Here is a 25921-nt window from a genome sequence, read left to right on the forward strand (position 1 = left end):
TTTAAATATCACAGACACGGACGTGTTTATGCGTAGCGAAACTAACTCGTCTCATGCATGGCGATCTGGCCAAAATACAACATGCTGTATATTTAGCTAACAAAGAGGGGCTGTTTGGTAGCTGTTTATGAAGTAAGTAAGCCACCTAACGCTAGCTAGTAAACTGTGTCTGTAAGTTAAATGCGTAGAGCGCTAGGCTGCTCGAAACTCAGAGGTACTAGTTTAGGTAGCGTCAGAGTGGATAAGAAAGAATCCATAAATGAAAGGCTTTTTCCATTTAATATGGCCACTTAACTGGAAGCTTAATTTTTTAAGAGTGCAACAAGCGAGTTAGGCACTCTGATACTGTACGTCTGTCACCTAGAGTTTGTTAACAAAATAGCGAATTCTTGGAATTACAGTTAGATCTAAATGTAAGCACTGGAGACTAACTGTGAAATGTGTTTTACACTAGTGTAGAAATTTAGTTTAATCACGTCGAGAATGTGAATTTGTAATACAAGTCATTGAAACCTTTTTGTTTTGATGAATTACCAGTTATCACCTTTTAAATATCTATGTTAGCAAATATGGTTCAGTGTATGGCTGATTGTTGCATAGATTGCGTTAGAGCGATTTTATAATTTTAAACCTTAATTAAAAGTTTTATAATTAAAAAATAAGTATTGTTGCTTTCCTAAGGTCAACATGATTGTGTCTAAAAGATGTGGGTTATTGTATTTATGCACCAATGAGAGGATACTATTCTAGTTTCTGTGATGTTCTTCAGGAGCGTGTGGTTGCCCTCAGGCTGGTGTTAGTTGATCGCGTCGACATGGCAATGCAGCGTGGACCCAGGTTGCTGCTGTCCAGTCAGTTTGGGGGCAGGCCTTTTTTGAGCAGAAGCAGATGTTCCTCAGCCAAACAGCATCGTCAGGATGACCCGGTGCCCGAGACCCGATTCAACCCACTAAAGATCCAGATGCTGTCCAGGAACCTGCACGAGCAGATTTTCCGTGGAAAAGTGGAGAGCCACGGGGTGCGAGAGGTGGAGCGCAGTGTGAAGCACCTGCAGAATCACCACCTGTGGGCCCGAGAGACTCCGCCTCTGCCCGATGTGCAGCTGCGCCTGCCCGACATGTACGGGAGTGACATTGACCAGCACTTTCGCAACCTGGCCGAGAAGCAGAGCCTCCCTTACCTGGAGGCAGCCAGCCTGCTGCTGCAGGCCCCTCTGCCCACCTTACCTGAGCACTGGGCCTGGGAGACGGGCTGGACCCGCTATGGCCCAGATGGAGCACCCAGCAGGGTGGAATTCCCTGATGAGCTGGCTCTGGTGTTTGATGTGGAGGTGTGCATGTCACAGGGACACTGCCCCACACTGGCTGTGGCAGTTTCTCCAACTGCCTGGTAAGAGTACATAGAGTACACCCGGTGACGCACACACTGCTGAGCTTTCAGTCACGAGTTGTGTTTCCATGCCTTCGCTGTTTGTGTGCTATGTCGTAGCTGTTTTCATAACTGACCCGAGCGCATTCCATTTCACCCAATCACAGTCTGACTGTTTTTGCCGGGCCCAAATATGTTCCCTCAAGCCCAACTAAGTGAAATGGAGGAAAACAAAAATTGTTTGTGTGGAAACTTAATGCATACCTCTCTCAAGTCCCAGGAAGTGTGTGGTAACTGTGTGTACTCTTGTGGTGTGTACCTCAGGCTTATAATTACAATAACAAATTGTCAACACTTATGTTTGAATATGATTATTTATATTATGATCTGTAAGCCATGTATGTCCATACACCCATTTATGGTGATCTTGATTTCTCCTTAATGACAGCAACATAAACACAAGGCAGTCTTCCTCCATTATACGTCAGCCCAACACACAGATTTATTGAATTCCCTTGCTCATTTGTGTACAGGTTCAGCACTAGATTTTTAGTGCTGTTTGCAGTTACTTTTACTGTGTAACATAACTGGTTTGTGGGGTCGTGGCAGGTACTCTTGGTGCAGTAGAAGGCTGATTGAAGACAGGTACACCTGGTCTAGTCAGCTGACCCTGGGTGACCTCATTCCTCTGGAGACTCCGCCCAACACCAGTCGCCCCCCTGCAGGGCAGTGGAAGGAAAGGCTGGTGGTGGGACACAATGTCAGTTTTGATCGTGCTCATGTCAAAGAGCAGTACCTGCTGAAGGTGAGTTAGACTGTATGCACAGCAATGCTGCATTCAGCCTTATGAAATGGACCCTGACTGGTTTCAGGTCTTTCCTTGAACTGTGAATAAGTGTTTGGCAAATTACTTGTTTATTGGGTGATGATTTGTGTGTCCATGTTTGATAATCAGACAAATTCATGTCCTTGGCCTTTGTTTGGTTGAGTGCAGGGTTCCAAAATGCGCTTCTTGGACACGATGAGTCTACACATGGCCATCTCTGGTCTGACTGGCTTCCAGCGCTCCCTCTGGTTGGCCAGAAAGTACGGAAAGAGGCGTGGTCTACAGGAGGTGAAAGAGCACTTGAAGAAAGCTGGCCGGAGCAAGCAGGGTCCAGCGGTCAGTTGTAAATGTTACTGTGGATAATTAATGTTGTGTTAATCTGAATAATAACAATGTCAGTAATAACAGCATCCTCACTGTCAGTAATCATATTTGCGAGTTTGGAAAAAGGAAATATTGCAGCTGAGAGTGATATTCATTTATTCAACTATCGGGTATTCATATATTATGTTGTAGTGGATTTGGACTTATTCAATGGATACAACATAGCTTTTACTTACTTTGCTACTTTTTCAATGGTCCGTCTGTTGTATAGGATGTTCGCTCAGTGGTTTGCTGTGTTTTGCAACGCTCGGGTGATGTTTTCTGGCTGTGTCATTGTGTTAGAACTGTTAGCTCTGTTTGCTGTATGGTGGGGTCGGGGTTGCATATTGCAGTGAGTTAAAGTATGCCATCAGCGACATCGTAAGTACTGCACGTAATCACATTTTGGGACACCGTGCCCTCAGCGTTCTGTGATCTGCGTGTTCAGTTTGGTAACATGTAAAACAGTCACATGATGTTTTGATGCTCTTTAATGCACCCCATGTGTGTGTGCGCGTGTGCACGTGTGCAGATTGGCGGTTGGGACTGGGTGGAGCTCAGCAGTGTGAATAACCTCGCGGACGTGCACGCTCTGTACGTGGGTGGAGCCCCGCTGGAGAAGGAGGCCCGGGAGATCTTTGTCAAAGGCAGCATGGCGGACGTGAGAGACAGTTTCCAGGTGAGACAGAGCCTAAAAAGATCCCCAAGTCACCCCACTCACTCCTCATATCGCTCCAGGCCACGCCCCCATTTTACCCTGCATTCCAGGTCACTTAAAGCGCTTGGCTTTGGGATGTGTTTTAAATTGCTAATTTTTATTTGCACTTTGGTTGGGTTCGTCTCAGGCTATGAGAGTTACATATTTTTCAAATTTATGTGTTGAATTATGACTATGAATACACAGTACATTACACAGTAAAAGGATTTTCTGGTTTCCCACAAAAAATTTTTTAGGGAGATGGGGAACTTTATTGGGAGACACACCATATACATTAAAGCAATGTGCCTGTTCCAAATGAAATGCTAAGCATTGTGGCATATCACTTTATCGGCAGCAAAGTTGTTCTAGGTGTGAAAGTGAGCATGAGAGGGTCTAATAAGCCTTTGATACCTTTGCTCTGTGGCGCCCTCTGCAGGAGCTGATGAGGTACTGTGCCCTTGATGTCCAGTCCACACACCAAGTGTTCACAGAACAGCTACCCCTCTTTATGGAGAGGTGAGGAACCTTGGCTGGACGCTGCCACACTTCTCCTCTGTACAGTGCTCACTCAGACACAGATACACACACTTCTCTTCTGTACAGTGCTCACTCAGACAAAGAGACACACACTCCTCCTCTGTACAGTGCTCACTCAGACGCAAAGACACACACTGCTCCTCTCCCCTTCAGGTGTCCCCACCCGGTCACATTCGCAGGGATGCTGGAAATGGGCGTGTCCTACCTACCCGTCAATCAAAACTGGGAGCGGTATTTGGAGGAAGCCCAGGGCACGTTTGAGGAGCTGCAGAGGGAGATGAAGAAGTCTCTGATGAACCTGGCGGATGACGCCTGCCACCTGATCGAGGAGCAGCGGTGAGGCAGCGGAACGGCTTGTGGAACATTCCGTGCATCACTGTGTATTTCACACTTTGTTGTTATAGTTTTGCATATATTACCACCGCTGAGGAAGGCACTCCCCCTAGATCAGTGGTTCTCAGACTCGGTCCTGGGGATCCCTGTGTATGCTGGTTTTCATTCCAACCTCAACAGCAATCCCAGAATTTTAACAAGCTGTTAATTTTTCTTAATTAGGTGCTTTTCATGTTTTAAAGCTGGGGTTCCAGAAAGGGCCAGTGTGGGTGCGCACACCTGATTCCACTAATCAATCACTAGAGTCACTGCTGAACACCTTGATTAGTAGAATCAGGATCAGGTGTGTGCACCCACACTGGACCCTTTCTGTTTAAGACTGGGGACCCCAGCTCTAAAACATGAAAAGCACCTAATTAAGAAAAATTAACAGCTTGTTAAAATTCTGGGATTGTTGTTGAGGTTGGAATGAAAACCAGCATACACAGGGGTCCCCCAGGACCGAGTTTGAGAACCACTGCCCTAGATGTATAAAACAAAAGCAGTACTATGTTCAAAAAGCTAAAAACAAATGCAAAAAAGGAAATATATTTTATAAATAAAATTAAAAAAAGGAAAATTAGTATATTTTTAGTTGGGTAGCCAAAAGTCAGTGTCATGTGTGTAGAACTAGTTAACAGGCAAATTCAATGGAAAATTTGATTATTGGGGACCAAATCTCTTCAAAATGTATTTATTTGTTGCTTTTGAATTTTGTAACATGTTTTATTGCATTGCCTGAATTCACACTTATTGTGGGTGCATGTGTATGCATATTGACTCTCAGATTTAAAGAGGACCCTTGGCTATGGGATCTGGAGTGGGATGTGCAGGAGTTTAAGCAGAAAAAGTCACCGGTCAGGAAGAAGAAGCAGCCAGTTACACCTGAGACCCCTGCAGACAGCAGCACTATGGCTGACTGGGACCAAGGTACAGCCTACTGCACTACAACAAGACACACAACATCTACAGCATTATGTCTTCACGCACTACATTTACAGCAATCCCATCTCTACCCACTACATCCACTGCACTTCATCAACACACACTGCATTTACAGCACTACCATCACTACCCACTACATCTACTGCACTTCATCAACACACACTGCATTTACAGCACTACAGTCACTACCCACTACATCTACTGCACTTTGTCAACACACACTGCATTTACAGCACTACAGTCACTACCCACTATATCTACTGCACTATATCATCACACACTGCAGTTACAGCACTACCATCACTACCCACTATATCTACTGCACTACATCATCACACAATGTATTTACAGTACTACCATCTCCACACACTGCCTTGCATCTGCAATGCCACAAGTTTAGCACAGTGTTCTGTGGTTATAGTGCAGTATGCAGTGAGTTGAGTGTAGTGCACAGTACAGCTGTTCAATGTAGGGCAGAGTACTCATGTTGGGTGTTAATCAGACCCAGGCCCACCCATGGATGAGGAAGGAACAGCGCCCCCAGCTGGCAGAGCATCACTGGAGCGATTGAAGGAGACCGTTAGCCGCTTACCCAAGAAGAGCCAGCACCTTCCCGGGCATCCAGCGTGAGTACTGCCCTCCACAACCGGTCCGGGTTCAACACACGACACTCTTTCCAAAGCAGAGGCCACACTCACATCCCCTCTCTCCAGGTGGTACCGTAAGCTGTGTCTGAAGATGTCGGAGGAGGCGTGGTCCCCCGGGCCCGGGCTGATCAGCTTGCAGATGAGGGTCACTCCCAAACTGATGGGGCTGCGCTGGGACGGCTTCCCCCTGCACTACGTGGAGCGGCACGGCTGGGGGTACCTGGTCCCCGGTCGCAGGGACAACCTGCAGGAGGAGGACCTTGGCGAGGGGGCCGCGTGTCCTCACAGGTAGAGCCGGGCGCAAGCGGGACGGGGACACACCTGGGCCACATGTCTGATTCACATACTTTAACACTAGACATGCTGCTGAAGGAAAGAACAGCCCTGGAGATATAGTACTATAGTACTATGAAACACGTTACTAGCTAAAACATACAGTCAGTTGACTGAAGAAATTTGTTCTGAATGTTGGTAAAATAAGAATGTTGGCCCTCTGCGCAGGGCCATTGAGGGCGTGTACAGGCAGAGCTGTGAGAGTCGGGAGTCGTGGCAACACGATGACAGGCCGCTCTCGGATGACTACATGTTGACGGACAGCAGCGTGTGGCAGACGGTAGGTGAGCCGCGTTCCTGGGGTCGCGTTCAAGGCTAGCCTAGCTAGTGAGCATTTTTTTATGTCCTTGTGGATGTGATACCTGGCTGTAAAAGCAGTTTGTTTGAGGACGAGCCCATCCTCCAGTGAGGAGGAGTTGAGCTCATCGTCCCCGTCAATCATTTGATGTGACAAATCATAGTTGAGGGTGGTAAATTCACAACCAATATGCTGTAGTCCAGTGGTCTCCAACCCTGGTCCTGGAGAGCTACAGGGTCTGCTGGTTTTTGTTTTCACCTTAAAATCAGCACCCAATTGAGACCCAAGACACCAGGTGAGTTGAGTTAACTGTGTAATCAACTGCTCTAATTGATTCATGAAGTGCAGAGTCACTATGAAAACCAGCAGACCCTGTAGCTCTCCAGGACCAGGATTGGAGACCACTGCTGTAGTCAGTGTCTGACTAAGGATATTGCTGCTGAGAACGTGAATCGACTGGAGGTAAGCTGCAGAAACTTACCTCCACAACTGCCCCTTGTAACACTTATTAAATGTCATGCAGATTGCAGAAATAAATATTCAGTTACTACTGAATGCCATTTTATACACAGGATCGTGACCAGGCACAGTGTACTGAGTATGGGTGCAACTTAATGCAAGAAAATTGCTGGAATTTTAATTAGTGTTTTGGATTACATTAGCTAGCATGTTTCAATAAAAATGCAGTTATATTGTTATAACATTTATTGCAAAGGCAAGAGGTTACAGAAAAATGGAAACAATATTTAAACATGGATGAACTTTAAGGAAGTGAGGAACAGGTGGTGCTTACTTATTGGACTGACTGTAAACCGAATAAATTGCTTCACAACATGCCAAAGTAGTGTTATTTAAGCCTAGGGGTGGACATGCTGCCTGTGAATGAGACTAGTTCAGTTTTGATAAGGTTATGTCCAGATCAGCAGCGGCTACAATGCATTTCCTCTTTTTGCCTACAGGTGGAGGTGCTGAGTCACCTGGACAGTGTCAATGAGGAAGACACTGTGGCTAAGAAACACAGGGGGACAGAGGTATAGGATATTCTTCTGTTGGGTCTCTCTGGACCATTCATGTCTACTCTGAAAGTCTCCCTGATAGTTCTCTGCAGGTCTTTCTGGAAGATTCATGGCTGTACACTCTTGGTCTCTGTCACAGGAGCGAGGGCATCCAAAACTCCAGGGGGAGAGCCAGTGTCCCTATCACCATGGTAACGGACCACACAATGATGTCAATATCCCAGGCTGCTGGTTTTTTAAACTACCTCATAAGGTGAGATACTTACACAAAGTCACTTGCATATATGTACATTTTCATGCATACACACTCATTTGTACACACACAGGTAAATACTCACACTGACTCATAAATATGCTCTCACAAGCTCTCACACACACACATGCACTGTCCTTAAAGCACACACACACACACACACACACAAACACTTACACTCTCACACTCACACGTTTGTGTGCTCATGGAAGCTGGCTCAACCTTTGTGGTCTGTTGGCAGGACGGGAATGATAACAACGTGGGAAGCCCGTTCGCTAAGGACTTCTTGTCCAAGATGGAGGACGGCACTTTGCAGGCGGGGCGCGGGGGCACCAGCGCTACCCGAGCTCTGGAGATCAACAAGATGATCTCGTTCTGGAGGAACGCGCACAAACGCATCAGGTAGCGCATGCGGTAACTCCTGCGCTCGGGGCTCCGTGTTCAGTGACATTAACGGGCTCTGTGTTCAGTGACGTTAACGGGCTCTGTGTTCAGTGACGTTAACGGGCTCTGTGTTCAGTGACGTTAACGGGCTCTGTGTTCAGTGACGTTAACGGGCTCTGTGTTCAGTGACGTTAACGGGCTCTGTGTTCAGTGACGTTGACGGGCTCTGTGTTCAGTGACGTTAACGGGCTCTGTGTTCAGTGACGTTAACGGTTTTCGTGTTCAGTGACGTTAACGGGCTCTGTGTTCAGTGACGTTAACGGGCTCTGTGTTCAGTGACGTTAACGGGCTCTGTGTTCAGTGACGTTAACGGGCTCTGTGTTCAGTGACGTTAACGGGCTCTTCCTCCTTCCTCCACAGCTCACAGAAGGTGGTTTGGCTGAGGAAGGGGGAGCTGCCGCGGACCGTCAGCAGGTGCGACTCTACGCCAGCGATGCTCTCACTGTGCTTCATGCAGAACAGTGTCGCATGTCGATTCCCACATCACTCTTACTCCCCTCTGGCATTCCTCCTGTTCTCCTATCATTGGGAAAACGTTTTAGTGCTGTTTAGCTGATCATTTCCGAGCAGAGGCCTGGCCCTGCTTCAGTCTGTGCGCTGGCACTAAGTGCAGCTGAGCTCCTGCGTCCCGTCCCTCAGACACGCCGACTATGACGAGGAGGGGCAGTACGGGGCCATCCTGCCCCAGGTGGTCACCGCGGGAACGGTCACACGCAGAGCTGTGGAGCCCACCTGGCTGACTGCCAGCAATGCCCGGGTAAGGGAGGGGAGGGGGAGGGGTCAGATGGGTATAGAGGAGTGTGCGTGTGGTATAGGTGGTGGTTACATTGTGGTGTGATGCTACTTGTGTGGTATAGATTTGGGCTGGGTGATATCCCACAATGATGATTATTAAATATTTTTTTGAGCATAATAACAATCATTGCGGCCACCCCACATATTGGCTTTCTTTTGTCTTTTTGAAAAAAATCATAACGGATACGGTAGTAAATATCTAAACTTCAGAAGCCATGTGAAATGCTTCTGGGGAAAAACATCACATTGATATCAGTGGTGAAGTTTTTTTATGGATGCATTTTACGTGGCCTCTGAAGTTTGGATATTTCCTTCTGCGTCAGGCATAAGTAAAAGATGATAAAAGACAAAAAGAAAGGCAATACACCACATGGTGGCAATGATTGTTACTGCGCTCTGAAAAAAGGAACCAATTATTGTTGTGGTATATCGCCCAGCCCTAGTATTGATGGTGCTGTGTGGTATAGGTGGTTATGGTGTAGTGTGATGGTGCTGTGTGTGGTATAGGTGGTTATGGTGTAGTTTGATGGTGCTGTGTGGTATAGGTGGTGGTTATGGTGTAGTATGATGGTGCTGTGTGTGGTAAAGGTGGTGGTTATATTGTAATGCCCTGGTGCTATGTGGTATAGATGCTTATCATGTTGTGCAGTGGTGCTGAGTATGGTATAGGTGGTGGTTATGGTGCAGTATGGTGGTGCTGTGTGGTATGGTGCTTATGGTGTAGTGTGATGGTGCTGTGTGGTATGGTGGTTATGGTGTTGTATGATGGTGCTGTGTGTGGTATGGGGGTTATGGTATAGATGGTTATGGTATAGTGTGATGGTGCTGTGTGGTTATGGTGTAGTGTGATGGTGCTGTGTGTGGTATAGGTGGTTATGGTGTAGTGTGATGGTGCTGTGTGTGGTATAGGTGGTTATGGTGTAGTGTGGTGGTGCTGCGTTTGACGGTGCTGTGGTATAGGTGGTTATGGTGTAGTGTGGTGGTGCTGTGCTATAGGTGGTGCTTATGGTGTAGGCTGATGGCGTGCTGTGTTTCTGCAGGGCGATCGGGTCGGCAGCGAGCTGAAGGCGATGGTGCAGGTGCCTCCCGGGTACCACCTGGTCGGGGCAGACGTGGACTCTCAGGAGCTGTGGATCGCTGCGCTCCTGGGAGAGGCGCACTTCGCTGGTCTCCACGGTAATCTGACACACAGGTCACCTGACTTCCGGCCGTAGCGTGGGGGTGGGGGGGTGTGTCCCGGGCGTGCTGACGCGGGGGCGTGTCTGCAGGCTGCACAGCGTTTGGCTGGATGACCCTGCAGGGGAAGAAGAGCGACGGCACGGACCTGCACAGCCGCACGGCGGAGGCGGCGGGGATCAGCCGCGAGCAGGCCAAGGTCTTCAACTACGGCCGCATCTACGGCGCCGGCCAGCCCTTCGCCGAGCGCCTGCTCATGCAGTTCAACCACCGGCTCAGCCAGACGGACGCCGCCGCCAAAGCCCGGCACATGTACGCCATCACCAAGGGCATCCGCAGGTACCCGCTTCTGCCCGCATGCAGGTGTCAGAAAGGTCTTTATTTCAAAATAAAAGTTTTGTACTGCTGAAGTGAATACAGCAAAGAAAAATGACTTGCGCGATAATCAGGAGATCAAAAATCAGGGAAATTGAAACCAAAGAAATCTGAAAATCAGGAAAAAATGAAATGGATTTTGTATGCTACGACACTGTGTGTACGCACTCCACAGACTACAGTAAAGATGGTGTGTGCGCACAGGTACCAGCTGTCGGAGGACGGGGAGTGGCTGGTGAGAGAGCTGGGGCTGGAGGTGGAGCAGGAGGAGGACGGCAGCATTTCTCTGCAGGAGCTGCGCAGGATCAATAACCTGGCTGCCCAGAGGCGAGTCGCTGTGGAGTGCCGCTCACCAGCAGGGGGCAGTGTCCTGTGGGCAGTAGGGTGGTGTGAGGCACTTTGAGCAGCAGGGGGCAATGTCTGTGCCGCTTGCTTCCGCAGGTCGAGGCGCGGGCGTTGGGATATTGCAGGGAAGCGGGTGTGGGCGGGCGGGACGGAGTCGGCCATGTTTAATAAGCTGGAGAGCATCGCGCAGTCCGCAGAGCCCAGCACCCCGGTCCTGGGCTGCCGCATCAGCCGCGCCCTGGAGCCGCGCACCGTCAACAACGAGGTGAGAAATAACACACACACACGCTCACACACGCACCCCAACCGCACTAATATACACACACACACACACGCACACCCCCCCAACCGCATTCATATACACACACACGCACACCCCCCCAACCGCACTAATATACACACGCTCACACACGCACCCCAACCGCACTAATATACACACGCTCGCACACGCACCCCAACCGCACTAATATACACACGCTCGCACACGCACCCCAACCGCACTAATATACACACGCTCACACACGCACCCCAACCGCACTAATATACACACGCTCACACACGCACCCCAACCGCACTAATATACACACGCTCACACACGCACCCCAACCGCACTAATATACACACACGCTCACACACGCACCCCAACCGCACTAATATACACACGCTCACACACGCACCCCAACCGCACTAATATACACACGCTCACACACGCACCCCAACCGCACTAATATACACACACGCTCACACACGCACCCCAACCGCACTAATATACACACGCTCACACACGCACCCCAACCGCACTAATATACACACACACACACGCTCACACACGCACCCCAACCGCACTAATATACACACGCTCACACACGCACCCCAACCGCACTAATACACACACACACACACACGCACACCCCCCCAACCGCATTCATATACACGCACACGCCCCCCCAACCGCACTAATATACACACGCTCACACACGCACCCCAACCGCATTAATATACACACGCTCACACACGCACCCCAACCGCACTAATATACACACGCTCACACACGCACCCCAACCGCACTAATATACACACGCTCACACACGCACCCCAACCGCACTAATATACACACGCTCACACACGCACCTCAACCGCACTAATATACACACGCTCACACACGCACACCCCCCCAACCGCATTCATATACACGCACACGCCCCCCCAACCGCATTAATATACACACTCACACACGAACCCCAACCGCACTAATATACACACGCTCCCCAACCGCACTAATATACACACGCTCACACACGCACCCCAACCGCACTAATATACACACGCTCACACACGCACCCCAACCGCACTAATATACACACGCTCACACACGCACCCCAACCGCACTAATATACACACGCTCACACACGCACCCCAACCGCACTAATATACACACGCTCACACACGCACCCCAACCGCACTAATATACACACGCTCACACACGCACCCCAACCGCACTAATATACACACACACACACGCACCCCAACCGCACTAATATACACACGCTCACACACGCACCCCAACCGCACTAATATACACACACACACACACACACCCCAACCGCACTAATATACACACACGCTCACACACGCACCCCAACCGCACTAATATACACACGCTCACACACGCACCCCAATCGCACTAATATACACACACGCTCACACACGCACCCCAACCGCACTAATATACACACGCTCACACACGCACCCCAACCGCACTAATATACACACGCTCACACACGCACCCCAACCGCACTAATATACACACGCTCACACACGCACCCCAACCGCACTAATATACACACACACACACGCACCCCAACCGCACTAATATACACACGCTCACACACGCACCCCAACCGCACTAATATACACACACACACACACACACCCCAACCGCACTAATATACACACACGCTCACACACGCACCCCAACCGCACTAATATACACACGCTCACACACGCACCCCAATCGCACTAATATACACACACGCTCACACACGCACCCCAACCGCACTAATATACACACGCTCACACACGCACCCCAACCGCACTAATATACACACACACACACACACACCCCAACCGCACTAATATACACACACACCCCCCCAACCGCATTCATATACACGCACACGCCCCCCCAACCGCACTAATATACACACACACACACCCCCCCAACCGCATTCATATACACACACACACACACCCCCCAACCGCACTAATACACACACACACCCCCCCCAACTGCACTAATATACACGCACACCCCCCCCAACCGCACTAATATACACACACACACACACCCCCCAACCACACTAATACACACACGCCCCCCCAACCGCACTTACACACACCCCACCCCCCCAACCGCACTAATACACACACACACACACCCCAACCACATTAATACACACACCCCCCCAACCGCACTAATATACACGCACACACCCCCCCCAACCGCACCAATACACACACACACACCCCCCAACCGCACTTACACACACACACACACCCCCCAACCGCACTAATATACACACACACACACACACCCCAACCACACTAATATACACACACACACACATCCCCCAACCGCACTTACACACACACACCCCAACCGCACAAATATACATACAGGCCATGATGTGATTTGTCCAGTCCACCTCCATACTGGTATGCTGGATCTCTCCCTCCCTGTGTGTCTCAGTTCATCACCAGCCGGGTGAACTGGGTGGTACAGAGCTCAGCAGTGGACTACCTGCACCTGATGCTGGTGTCCATGCGCTGGCTGTTTGAGGAGTACGACATTGACGGGCGCTTCTGCATCAGCATCCACGATGAGGTGCGCTACCTTGTCAGAACAGAGGACCGCTACCGCGCCGCCCTGGCTCTGCAGATCACCAACCTGCTCACGCGGTCAGTGCCGCCTGCAGCCGCATCTGCTGTACAGCTGGTGTTCTTCTACTCTCCCTGGTGTTGCAGTGACTGGTATTCCTCCTTGGTGCAGTGGTGACTGGTCTGTCTCTTTCTCTCTCTCTCCCCAGGTGCATGTTCTCCTATAAGCTGGGAATGCTGGACCTTCCCCAGTCGGTGGCCTTCTTCAGCGCAGTGGATATCGATCAGTGTCTGCGCAAGGAGGTCCACATGGACTGCAGGACCCCGTCCAACCCCACGGGCCTCCAGCGCAGATATGGGCTGCTGCAGGGTGAGGGCCCCACCTACGCACAGTACCTACACCCTGCATACACCACCTGTCAACTGTCACATTCACAATTCCTGTGCTTCACTATGTAGGTTTTTATAAGTTTGCTGTGGTTATTGCAATATACATATATGTAAATGCATTGCTGTTAAATATTTTTTATATTTTATATTCTCCCACCTATTTACAGTATGCTGCAATATATTCTCTTCAATTAAGGCCTGCCACCCTTCACTTATACCCAAACACTACCTACACCCCGCACATATACTAATTGTTGTTTCTTCATAAAAACAAGTAGAACTATGGTGCATAGAAGGGCAAACTTTAATACTTTAGCTTTTAAATCATAACAAAACCTTGAGAGACAATTTTAACACACTGTTCCTATTTCATTCACTCTAATATTCAGGTATGAATATTTTATCAGTGTTTGACATTGGTAACATCTTACTCTTTTACAGGTGAGGCTCTGGACATTTATCAGATCATTAAGATCACTCAGGGTTCTCTGGCCAGAGGGACACAAAAAAACTAACCGATTTACGAAAAAAAACGGTAGCCAATCAGAGTTCCGATGTGCAAGGCCTAGTAACGAAGCAGCCAACCAACGTCCACTGTGAGAGGCGGAATGATGGAGCAGCCAATCAGCGTAGGCCGAGCAGGGCTGGACAGCACTCACTGCTTCCTTCTCTTTTTCTGAGGCCTCTGGCTCTCTTCAGACTCCTGAGAGACTGCAGTCTGAAACAAACGTGCTCGACTCAATGCGTGGGACTGGCATAAATGCAGAAATCAGACATACGCAGCCTATTCATCGAAATGCCTGGAGCCACATTGCGTACAGCCTGTCAATATACTGTAAATATAATAAAAGAATTAACAGAGTGGTGTGTTAAAAGTGGTGTGCTATGGTTTTTGGGAGTGGTTCGCAGCATCTCTGTGGGTGGTCAGGGTTAAGGATCAGGGTCAAAGGTCACATTTCAGTGAGCATGCAGTTAGGGTCAAGGGTCAGGGGAGCCGAACCTGTTCCTGTAGCACAGCCTCCAGCGTTGTGCCGTTGATGCGAAAGTCTCTGGAAGTGCTGAGCTTCATGTACTGCATGAGTTTTACCTGCAGGGGGCGCAGAGGGTTTAAGTGCATTTCCTGCAGCCGTGACTTGCTATGAGCAGCCCATCTCCATCAGGAAACGGCCAAAGCAGTCAAGTCTTTGGCTGCACTTACATTTCTGTTAGCTGAAACAAAATGTGTTATGGAACTATGACTGGACGTACCTTGGACTTCTTAGAGAGGACGATGAGAAATTTCTCGTACTGTTCAATACTGAAGATCAAGCTGGGAATGGCCCTGGACTCACGAAGAACTTTAGCCTGCAGGGGAAACAGCCCTTTATGTTTAACAGGTGCTGCATTCCTGTCTCCCCTGCTTTGTGCCTCGCTTTGCTGTGTCTGCCGTGTGCTGCTCCTGATGACATGGTGAACTCTGCGCTTACCACATTCTCTACAGCGTGCTTGTTAGACTGCCTGCTGCAGCCTACGTGTTATTTCTGCGTAGTTATAGAAATCTATTTTGGGAAAGAGTGCAGGTTGCCACAGGCAGTCAGTGATTTCCCCCAATTCCCATTTTGAAACATCTGTGAGGGATTGGTGGCCAGACTTTGAAGAGAGGACCGTTTCCACCGAGTTTTGGATCTGCACACTAGCTGCCCGGTGAGACCCTGCACTGTGCTTGTGTATATGCTTTCTGCTTCTTTAGGACAGATACACTGCAGCTCCCTGCCTAGCTGCGTAATAAGCTCTGTTCATCTTTTTATTTCGCTATGTATTCAACTGTATCTTTGAAGTTGGGGTGAATGTGGCTCAGTGTTAGGTCCGTTACCATACACCTGGTTACTGTAACACACGTGGATTTTTGTGATATGACATAGGCCTAAGCTCCACCCCCCAGAAGGATGTGGGAGGATTTTGACCACTTGTTAAGACAGCCACTACCATAGAAGCACACACTGTAGGAATCCACACTGGGAGTGACCCAGAGTATATGCCATCAGGGGAAATGAATGAAGAATATATGGCCTTAGTGCCTTGGTGCACCCCTAATTTACCCATGGCGTTTAATAACACAGGATGTTCCATACCGAAGCAGCAGCCACTCCTTCTTCCTTCTTCTTTTTCTTCTTCTCTCCGCCTGCAGTCGGGTCCTCGCTCTGTCAGAAACAGCGTCATCAATCAGCCGAGCGCTCTTCAGAAAGTGAGGACTTGCTGCTAAATACAGGCAACGCTAACTGAGTGTCCCCGAGTGAGAAGACCAGGTCTTACCTGTACGTAGGTGATGAAGGAGTAGCACTGTGGCGTGAGGTGGGACCCAGACAGCTTCACCTGAACAAACAGAGGTCGGAGTGTAAGGTGTGCGGAGGGGGCGGGGAAGGTGTGCAGAGGGGACAGGGCAGGTGTGTGGAGGGGACAGGGCAGGTGTGTGGAGGGGGTGGGGCAGGTATGTGGAGGGGGTGGGGCAGGTGATTGCACATTTTACAGCAGCAGAGAAACGAACCAGTTTCTCGATCCGGGAAGGAAGGCCGGCAGCCTGGGTGGAGGAGCGCTGGATGTACTGTGGAGAGGCAGAGGTTAACAGGTTACTGGGTTCACCTTTAGTCCCACCCACCTCAGCACAGCCTAGGCGCTGCCCACTGTGGGCCTACTGGCCGGGACAGGGCAGGGACTCACGTATTTGATGAGGGTGGTGAGGATGGTGTAGGTGTGGCCCAGCGTCCTCAGCAGGGTGATGGTGCAGGGTCCGGGGGGCAGGGCGGTCTGAACCAGCTCGTTCAGCGCGGTCAGCAGCGTCCCCATCTGCAACGTCACCGCCTTCTCCACGGGGTCCTGCTGCGCCCCCACCTGTGTGGCCCCCTCTGTACACCCCATGAGCCGTCACTCACATATTCCTCCAACAGCGGTCATACACATCCCCTAATGACATGCATCATCACATGCACTTTAACTGTATACCAGACACACCCCAAACATCACCCACTGCAACGTGCACACGCACGCACGCACACGGAGGGCGTGGCCTACCCGAGTTCCCTTGCTCCGTTCCCAGCTGCCCCTTCTTCTTAGCGATCAGCCAGTCGACCTCGTCCAGGATCCGACCCACTTGCGTCAGAACCAGGATCTGGAGCAACATGGTAGAGACGGATCACTGCTGATCTGTCCCAGGACATGGTCAGCACTGATCCAATCCTGATCTCGTCCTGGGCCATGAGGGGCGGAGCACTCACCGCAGTGGGCGGGGCAGTCTTCAGGTTCACTATGGCGAAGTGAGACTGCTTCTCCACTTCCACATCCTGTGTGGGGATAAGAGGACAGCTAAACTGCAGCACAAGTGTTGGTGTTAGAGGGGGAGAGAGAGTGTTGGTGTTGGGAGGGGGAGGGAGTTAGTATTAGAGGGAGAAAGCCTTAGTGTTAGAGGGTACAGTGTTAAGTGTTAGAGGGTGTTTGTATTAGAGCGAACAGTGTTTAGTGTTGCAGGGGACAATGCTAGTGTTAGAGGAGAGGGTGTTAAGTGTTGGAGAGGAGTGCTGTTGTTAGAGGGAAGTGTTTGTATTAGAGGGGAATGTTGATGTGAGAGGTATGAGTGTCAGTGTTAGAAGGGACAGTGTCAGTGTTAGAGGGCTTCAGTCCATACCTGATCAATGTCCCCCAGCTCTCCGTGGATGTCCTGGCAGAGCTCCCACAGCACAGTCACGGGGCTCTTATACAGAGCATGCAGCCGGAACAGCAGAGACAGCAGTGCCTTACAGAAAGCCACGTCCTCTAGGGGGTGGGATAAAAAAACCTGTCAATCAAACCTGTGCACTAACCCCGCCCCGCTATCACACGGCTTGACAGCATGGTATATTTTTTTAATGGCACACAACAGGTAGAAAACGAAATCAATTAATGTGTCGCATTTAAAGATGTATTAAATTACTGGCGGTAATTTATAAAATAAATACACCCACCACCACCTGTGTTTCACACCCGTTCTCTAACTTTACCTCATCAGCATTCGGATATTTTTCTTTGTAACCAGTGTGCTCTCTGGGCACCTGACCTGGCTGATTTTAATGGGCCTTATGGGAAACACGTCACACAGGGCCAGCAGGCAGGCCTGAGCCTGGATCAGTTTGGGCTTTCAGCTCCATAATTGACCAGATTAGGGTAAAAACTGGGAAACCTGATCCAGACTACCAGTCATACTGCGAAACACTTCATGAATACATTTCCTCAAGATCGGTTTTGGGAGTAGCAATACTATGTGTAAGGGTGGGTGGATGGCAGAATTCCAACTAGCAGATAATTCATTCTGTTTTTGTGTACAAATTATCTTAAGAAATAATGTGTGTTCAGTGCCCTGAACCAAGCTCGGGGGAATGCACCTGAAGTAACCTGTCCAGGTCCACCAGTAATCTTTAATAATTCGGTACATATTAACTCTACTCACCCAAACCGGTCTCCTTGCTGATTTTAACAGTCCAGGTGATCATCTGAACAAACTGCCAAAAGGAACAGGGTCAGGAGAGCATGTAGGACAGGGATTTGCACAGTGACTTCTACTGTATATCTTCCTGGGTTACTTGCCCTGACTGTATTTAAGGATTGTGAACTTGATCTTTGAAAGTCCTGAGATTTAACAGTACATGCCTAGAGCTAACAGCTGCTCTAATGCTCTACCTGTGCTACTGAGGGCTGAGTGCTTTACCTGTGCTGATTAGAGCTCTAGTGCTGTACCTGTGCTGCTGAGAGCTCAGTGCTTTACCTGTGCTGCTGAGAGCTCCAGTGCTTTACCTGTGCTACTGAGAGCTCCAGTGTTTTACCTGTGCTGATGAATGTTCTAGTACTTTATCTGTGCTGCTGAGGGCTCAGTGCTTTACCTGTGCTGCTGAGGGTTCTAGTGCTGTATCTATGCTGCTGAGAGCTCAGTGCTTTACCTGTGTTGATGAGGCCTCTACTGCTTTACCTGTGCTGATGAATGTTCTAGTGCTTTATCTGTGCTGTTGAGGGCTCAGTGCTTTACCTGTGCTGATGAGGGCTCCAGTTGGCCAGTGAGCACTCCCAGGATGCTGAGCAGTAGCTGGGCCTCCTTGCTGTTGAAGTCGTCTTCGGCTCCGCTGAGCTGGGACACCAGAGCCCTCTGCGTCCAAACGAGAGACATGGGGTCAAAACCAGGGGTGAGAACAAAGCAACACGCTCAGCCTGGGGACTGGCAGTACCTGGAACTGGCGGATGTAGAAAGCGATGTTCTTCATCACACTGGAGCCCGCTACGTCTTGCTCCTCTTCCTCAGAGACATCTAACGGCATTAAAAGAGAACTGGCTGAGAGGAAACTTTATTTTTACATTACATGCAGAGAATACAGAGGAGACCAACAGGCAAATGGACACTACTGGGTAGTGTTCCCCAAGGCTGATCCCATGTAATTATAGAGTAGCACACTTGAGTGTCCTGCCTGCAGAATTACATGCATAGAGTTGCATGCTTGCTGGTGGTTTCCCCACAATGAGGCGGAGCTGATAATTGGGCGGAGCCTGTATCATCTCACCGACAGCGCACAGGAAGTGCTTGGTGCGGGCAGGGTGTCGCTGCAGCACGAAGCTGAACACCTTCAGCAGGCCATCCAAGCACAGCAGAGAGGTGCTCCGATAGGCCCCCTGACCCGCCTCCTCCAGAGCAGCCGGGATCCTGCTGTACCTCCACATCAGAGCACTGTAACCGTGACAACAGCCTATCAGCATGTCACAAAGCCTGACCTGGTGATGTCACACTGCCTGATCTAGTGATAGTAACATAGATTAATCTGGTGATGTCATACAGGTTTACCTAATGTCTTACAGCCTGACTTTTTGATTTCATGCAGCCTGACAGTGATGTCATACAACCTGACCTAGTGATGTCATTCAGCCTTACCTTGTTATTTCATACAGCCTAACCTTATGATTTCATGCAGCCTGACCCGGTGATGTCATAGAGCCTACAGAGAGCCTGACCTGGTGATGTCACAGAGGTGGCGGAAGGTGCGGTCAGTGCTCTCCCTCTCTGCGCTGTCCTTGCTTCCCGTCTCCTGCAGCTGCTGGATTTTCTGCACGGCCACACTGACGGCGTAGCGCTGGAACTCTGCGCTGGAGCGCAGCACACACAGGCTCTCCTCTCGGCTCAGCGTGCCGTCTCTGATACGCAAACACACGGCTGTCACGCATGCCCAAGGACACACACGCACTCTCACACGCAGTAACACACACACACACACACACACACACACACACACACAGGCTCTCCTCTCGGCTCAGCGTGCTGTCTCTGATACGCAAACACACGGCTGTCACGCATGCCCAAGGACACACACGCACTCTCACACGCAGTAACACACACACACACACACACACACACACACACACACACAGGCTCTCCTCTCGGCTCAGCGTGCTGTCTCTGATACGCAAACACACAGCTGTCACGCATGCCCAAGGACACACACGCACTCTCACACGCAGTAACACACACACACACACACACACACACAGGCTCTCCTCTCGGCTCAGCGTGCTGTCTCTGATACGCAAACACACGGCTGTCACGCATGCCCAAGGACACACACGCACTCTCACACGCAGTAACACACACACACACACACACACACACACAGGCTCTCCTCTCGGCTCAGCGTGCTGTCTCTGATACGCAAACACACGGCTGTCACGCATGCCCAAGGACACACACGCACTCTCACACGCAGTAACACACACACACACACACACACACACACACAGGCTCTCCTCTCGGCTCAGCGTGCTGTCTCTGATACGCAAACACACAGCTGTCACGCATGCCCAACGACACACACGTGCACTCACACGCACTAACACACACACACACACACACACACACACACACACACTAACACACACACACAGGCTCTCCTCTCGGCTCTGCGTGCTGTCTCTGATACGCAAACACACGGCTGTCACGCATGCCCAAGGACACACACGCACTCTCACACGCAGTAACACACACACACACTCACGCACTCTCACACACACACACACACACACACACACACACACACACACACACACACACTAACACACACACACTAACACACACACACAGGCTCTCCTCTCGGCTCTGCGTGCTGTCTCTGATACGCAAACACGGCTGTTCACCTCCGGCAGTAACACACACACTCTCTCTCACACACACACACGCACACATGCACGTTTACTATGGAAAGCCAACGGCACCAAAATGTCTAAAAAATTACATCTCATCTCTTACTGTATCTCTCACCTGGTGACACAGTAAAAATTGCAGTGTAAACAGGCATATGTAAACACTGCATATTTTTAGACGAATAGAATGAAGGTGTCAACATGTCAAATTTTAACGCTTCCAAACTTGACATGCTGACACCTTCATTTTTGACGTGTGAAACCAATCAACATGCTCAGGTGACACATTGATGTAATATGCTAATCTACACACAATTCTTGCATTGCTATTGGCTGCACACGCGTGCACACACACCTGAAAAGGGCGGTGAGCAGTGTGGACACGCAGCCCAGAGAGAGCAGGCTGCCTGTCTGGCTGCAGGGAGACTTGCTCTTGCTGGACTTCTCCTTCAGGATGTCAGACAGCTTGTGCCAGCGGGAGAAGAGCTGAAGCACGTCCTCAAAGCAGTTCTTACTGCGTCAGAGAAAGGGGGCGTGTCACAGAGAGAAAGTGACATGTATGAGAGAGTGGGAGTGTCAGAGAGAGAAAGTGACATGTATGAGAGAGTGGGCATGTCAGAGAGAGAAAATGACGTATGAGAGAGTGGGCATGTCAGAGAGAGAAAAGGACATGTATGAGAGAGTGGGCATGTCAGAGAGAGAAAATGACGTATGAGAGAGTGGGCATGTCAGAGAGAGAAAAGGACATGTATGAGAGAGTGGGCATGTCACAGAGAAAAGGACATGTATAAAAGACAGAGGTGTGCCAAAGAAAGGGGATGGCATACAGGGTACCTGTAGTTGGCTTTAATGAAGTTGTACTCAATCAGAACTTCATACACCCCCAGCACCAGCCCAGCGTAGATGTTGTTCTTCACCCCAACACTGGAGGATGAGAAGTCAGCAGATTTGTCCTGTGGAGGCCAGAGAGACTGATGTCAGGAGACTCAGAGATAAGAGAGAGAAAGAAGCACAGAACTCAGAACGCAGGTGAGAGAAAGAGAGAGAGAGCACTGCAGGAGGGAGAGACGGACAGACCACTGCAAAAAGTAAAAAATAAAAAAATTAAAAAAAAAACACGTTACCAGCTCAAAGTCTTCCAGCTCGCTCTTCATCATGCGCCTGGTGATGCTGTCGAGAACATCCTGCAGCTCCTCCTGGACCCCGCCCTCCTCCTCATCCTCGTTTCCGTCAGTGGCAGACCGCGCACGCTGCTGCAGGTCCTGGTACCACAGCGAGCAGTGCACCGTGCAGCTCAGCAGCCGGGCCTGCAGAACACACAGCAACACCAATAAATACCAATACGTGCAAGTACACAAGCGGACACTGGTCTTTACACTGCGTACATCTGAAGCAACTGGTTGTAATTGAAGTGTAAGCTATTATCCAGCCACTGTGGTACAGTCTGGCTAATACTGCTAGTCTGCCTAGTTTCTGGATTATAACCGAGTGAACCATGTCAATGTCGTGTTCAAGGTGACTAAACCGAGCACAACCTGTTATTTTGTTTTTAAACAGAAGGTGTAAGACTGAAAGCTATGCTGCAGACTGCTGCTTATGGACATCACTTCCAGCAAATCCACCAAACCAGAGCAGATGTTAGCCAGTGTTGCTAAGCACGGAGCCATACTGAAATGAGTAAGTAGCTTTAAGGGCTTTTTCCTCAAACTGTCTTTTAATTTGAGTGAGACTAATCAATATTGTACTCAATCATATATTCCACAAGCATGTACATGTGTGAATTGTCTAGCCATGCACACGCGCACAGGCACACACACACACACACACACGCGCACACACACGCACACACACGCACAGCGATGGTGTGATGCTCAGTAGGGGCTGTACCAGGGGCTCCTGCAGGAAGACGCTCTCTCCCTGAGCGCTGATGCACCTCTCCAGCTTCACCGGCGGCAACAGGTCCTGCTCTGGCTCGTAGTACCGTCTCAGCTGTACACACACACACACATTTCTTTTTCACACATTCAACAAAATTATGGACAATCTAGGATGCATTTGACTCCAGATTAAATCGTAGCATCTCCTAACGGTACAGTGACACGAAGGCGCTCAGCTGAAAACCCCGTGAACCTGACCCAGCTTAGCAATTGTTCTGATATTATGGACACACACACACAGACACACACAAACACACACCTGTGAGAGCAGAGTCTGCAGAATGGAGCTGGCCAGCTGGGAGTTGCGGCAAAGGACACCGTGGAAACCCTGGGACAAACAGGGGAACATCAGAACATTAGATACAGGCCATTCAGCCCCTCTAGACCCCCTTCACCTTCAGCCTAGAGAACATTAGCAGTGCTGTGAAAAACCTGCTCTCTAACAGCCCGAGTGCCTCAGCTTCTAAAGCAGGAACAAAAACAAAGTTATTTCTAGTATCTAGGATCAGGGCTAAATTTACCGAACCGATTTTCACCTACACTGCCTTGCTCTATTAACAGGCAGATTTGTTCTAATGTGGAGAGCCCGATTAGCTTCACAGGCCCCTCTCAGCACTGGCATCTCCTTCATCACACCTCCATCACTCTCCCATCACACGCAGGCAGTACCTGGTAGAGCAGGCCTCTCACGTCAGCTTGCTGTCCCAGACTGCGCCGCAGGCTGCCCAGGATCTCCAGGCACAGAGACTCATTGGCAGCGGAGTTATACCGCGAATGGACATCCACCTGCACCTGTGACACGCGCGTGCGCACACAAAGACAAAATAATCATCCACATGCACACACACACACACACGCGCGTGCACACAAAGACAAAATAATCATCCACCTGAACCTGTGACATGCACACGCAAAGACAAAATGATCATCCACCTGAACCTGTGACATGCACACACACACACGCACGTGCGTGCACACGAACACACACACACAGTTGAGAGGGGGTGGGCTAAGAGAGAGGGGGAGGAGCTACACGCTGCACCTGGCTGGCTGACACCGTCTGGCTGGCTTGGCTGCAGGCCACACTTCCCAGGACTTTGAAGTTCTTGAGCAGCAGCAGGAATCCAGCCACTGCGGCTTTGCGTCCATCCAGCTGACTGTGAGGAGGCAGGACGAGCACAATCACTCATCCCAGCACCCACAAGAGCACGCGCTGCTCCATTTGGGCCAGTCTCTAATCTACACACTTGTGTACACACTGTGTTTTACAGTAATGGGACCTTCGTTATCCAGTTTTATTCCTTCCTGGGTAATCTAGAAATGAAATGACTTCTGCTGAAAGGAGGAGCCGTGTGGAGGAGAAGAGAAGGGGAGTGCAGAGGAGAGAAGAGGGTGTACCTGGAGAACACGGCCTTTCTCAGCACCAGGATCAAGGCGTCCCTCAGGGACACACTGACTCTCAGCAAGGGCTGCAGAGAGAAGGACAGCAGTATGGGGCGATGCACAGGTATGCAATACAGTTCTGTGGTACAGCAGGTTTATGTACAGGTGTAACAGACAGGATTATGGTATCGGTGTAAAGTACAGGTGAACAGGTACAGGATTATGGTATTGGTGTGAAGTACAGGTGTACAGATACAGGGTTATGGTATCGGTGTGAAGTACAGGTGTACAGATACAGGGTTATGGTATAGGTGTAAAAATACGAGTGCACAGGTACAGTATTACGGTATAGGTTTAAGTACAGATGTATAGTATGGTTATGGTACAGGTGTTGGGAACATCTGAGTGCTTAAGTTACCTGCACAGCCTGTAGCAGACCCTCCACTGTGCAGAGGGGCAGGTACGGCAAATGGTCAAAGGTCTCCATCACCTTGGAGGATGACTCCAGGAGGATCATGGGAGCTGACACAGCGATGTCTGAGAACAGGTCTGAGAACAGAAGAAGCAGAGTTACATGAGATCCCTGTGCTTACCTGTGGGGGGAGGGGGGAGACAGGGACAAGCTGCTTTATGTACCTATGAAATGGGACACAGGACAGGCCATCTTTGTCACTAGTCTGGTCAGGACTTGCTCCAGAATCTCGATTCTGATTGGCTCGTGCAACTGCAGAAACAGATAAGCAACACTTTGTACAGTCAATGAACGTCGTTTCCTCCTAAACCGTGTGCTGTGGGTATAACGGGCGTTAGGGACTCTGTTTTCCTGAACTCCTGTGATACCTTGAAGCTCTCCAGGAGAATGAGTCTTCCCAGCTGGCACGCCTGCTGGGCAGGGGTCTTGGCCACGCCCGTCTGGCCCTCGGAGGTCTTGCCGAAAGGCCCTGGCTTGGGTCCGAAGGAGTCCATGAGAATGAACCCCAGCTGCACCAGACCCTGTGTGACGTGGTCCCAGCCGAACACGCTGCAATGGCAACACGTCCTGGTCAGATCACACCTCTGCCTCTGAGCCCTGCCTAAAGATGGGGGCCGGGGGCCGGAGCTCTCACCTGTTCCTGACGGTGTCCAGGATCATGTGTGTGACTCCCCGGCTCTGTGGGAATAGGCCCTGCACGAACATGGAGCCGGACTGCACCTGCTCATCCTTCAGACTCCTCATCACTGCAGCTTTCAGGAGCTCAAACACCTGCCAGACAGAGCACCGCAGCCTCAATACGCACACTACAATACACACTCAACGCCACAATATACATCATAACACACACTACAATACACACTCAACGCCACAATATACATCATAACACA

General features: G+C 50.0%; 2 protein-coding genes across 9 annotated transcripts in view; one reads left to right on the forward strand and one right to left on the reverse strand.

Annotated features, from left to right (window-relative positions):
• On the forward strand, positions 1–14935 carry polg (polymerase (DNA directed), gamma). The gene is made up of 23 exons (XM_035396176.1): positions 1–132; positions 770–1389; positions 1978–2173; positions 2363–2530; positions 3090–3236; positions 3694–3773; positions 3948–4130; positions 4954–5096; positions 5614–5737; positions 5825–6046; positions 6260–6371; positions 7349–7420; positions 7545–7658; positions 7900–8060; positions 8463–8516; positions 8742–8859; positions 9938–10073; positions 10166–10412; positions 10653–10775; positions 10890–11058; positions 13543–13751; positions 13880–14040; positions 14502–14935. Exons 2-23 carry the CDS (start codon positions 815–817, stop codon positions 14573–14575), a joined length of 3588 nt encoding a protein of 1195 aa, XP_035252067.1. The 5' UTR covers positions 1–132; positions 770–814; the 3' UTR covers positions 14576–14935.
• fanci (FA complementation group I) overlaps positions 14342–25921 on the reverse strand; it is a 16057-nt gene continuing 4477 nt past the window's right edge. For all 8 annotated transcript variants that reach the window (XM_035396175.1, XM_035396173.1, XM_035396174.1 and 5 more), the window contains 27 exons: positions 25666–25802; positions 25400–25580; positions 25196–25283; positions 24978–25108; positions 24575–24645; positions 24219–24333; positions 23846–23968; positions 23436–23504; positions 23127–23228; positions 22364–22546; positions 22074–22192; positions 21595–21753; positions 20061–20240; positions 19616–19779; positions 19286–19365; positions 19090–19206; positions 18517–18568; positions 17719–17846; positions 17312–17377; positions 17109–17205; positions 16758–16942; positions 16585–16641; positions 16353–16412; positions 16172–16240; positions 15309–15404; positions 15061–15147; positions 14342–14778 (listed from right to left, as the gene is read on the reverse strand). In XM_035396175.1, coding sequence (XP_035252066.1) covers positions 14716–14778; positions 15061–15147; positions 15309–15404; positions 16172–16240; positions 16353–16412; positions 16585–16641; positions 16758–16942; positions 17109–17205; positions 17312–17377; positions 17719–17846; positions 18517–18568; positions 19090–19206; positions 19286–19365; positions 19616–19779; positions 20061–20240; positions 21595–21753; positions 22074–22192; positions 22364–22546; positions 23127–23228; positions 23436–23504; positions 23846–23968; positions 24219–24333; positions 24575–24645; positions 24978–25108; positions 25196–25283; positions 25400–25580; positions 25666–25802 — 2979 coding nt within the window. In that variant the 3' untranslated portion in view covers positions 14342–14715. The remainder of the gene's footprint in view (positions 14779–15060; positions 15148–15308; positions 15405–16171; positions 16241–16352; positions 16413–16584; positions 16642–16757; positions 16943–17108; positions 17206–17311; positions 17378–17718; positions 17847–18516; positions 18569–19089; positions 19207–19285; positions 19366–19615; positions 19780–20060; positions 20241–21594; positions 21754–22073; positions 22193–22363; positions 22547–23126; positions 23229–23435; positions 23505–23845; positions 23969–24218; positions 24334–24574; positions 24646–24977; positions 25109–25195; positions 25284–25399; positions 25581–25665; positions 25803–25921) is intronic.

This window comes from Anguilla anguilla, chromosome 16 (genome assembly GCF_013347855.1).
Source record: "Anguilla anguilla isolate fAngAng1 chromosome 16, fAngAng1.pri, whole genome shotgun sequence".
NCBI lineage: Eukaryota > Metazoa > Chordata > Actinopteri > Anguilliformes > Anguillidae > Anguilla > Anguilla anguilla.

What these genes read in the sequence shown, in the direction of transcription:
- polg (XM_035396176.1), top strand. Translation starts at nt 815, where the DNA reads ATGGCAATGCAGCGTGGACCCAGGTTGCTGCTGTCCAGTCAGTTTGGG. An exon ending in AAGAGCAGTACCTGCTGAAG is followed by an intron (nt 2,174 to 2,362) that starts GTGAGTTAGACT and finishes GGTTGAGTGCAG; the next exon opens with GGTTCCAAAATGCGCTTCTT. An exon ending in ATCACCAAGGGCATCCGCAG is followed by an intron (nt 10,413 to 10,652) that starts GTACCCGCTTCT and finishes GTGTGCGCACAG; the next exon opens with GTACCAGCTGTCGGAGGACG.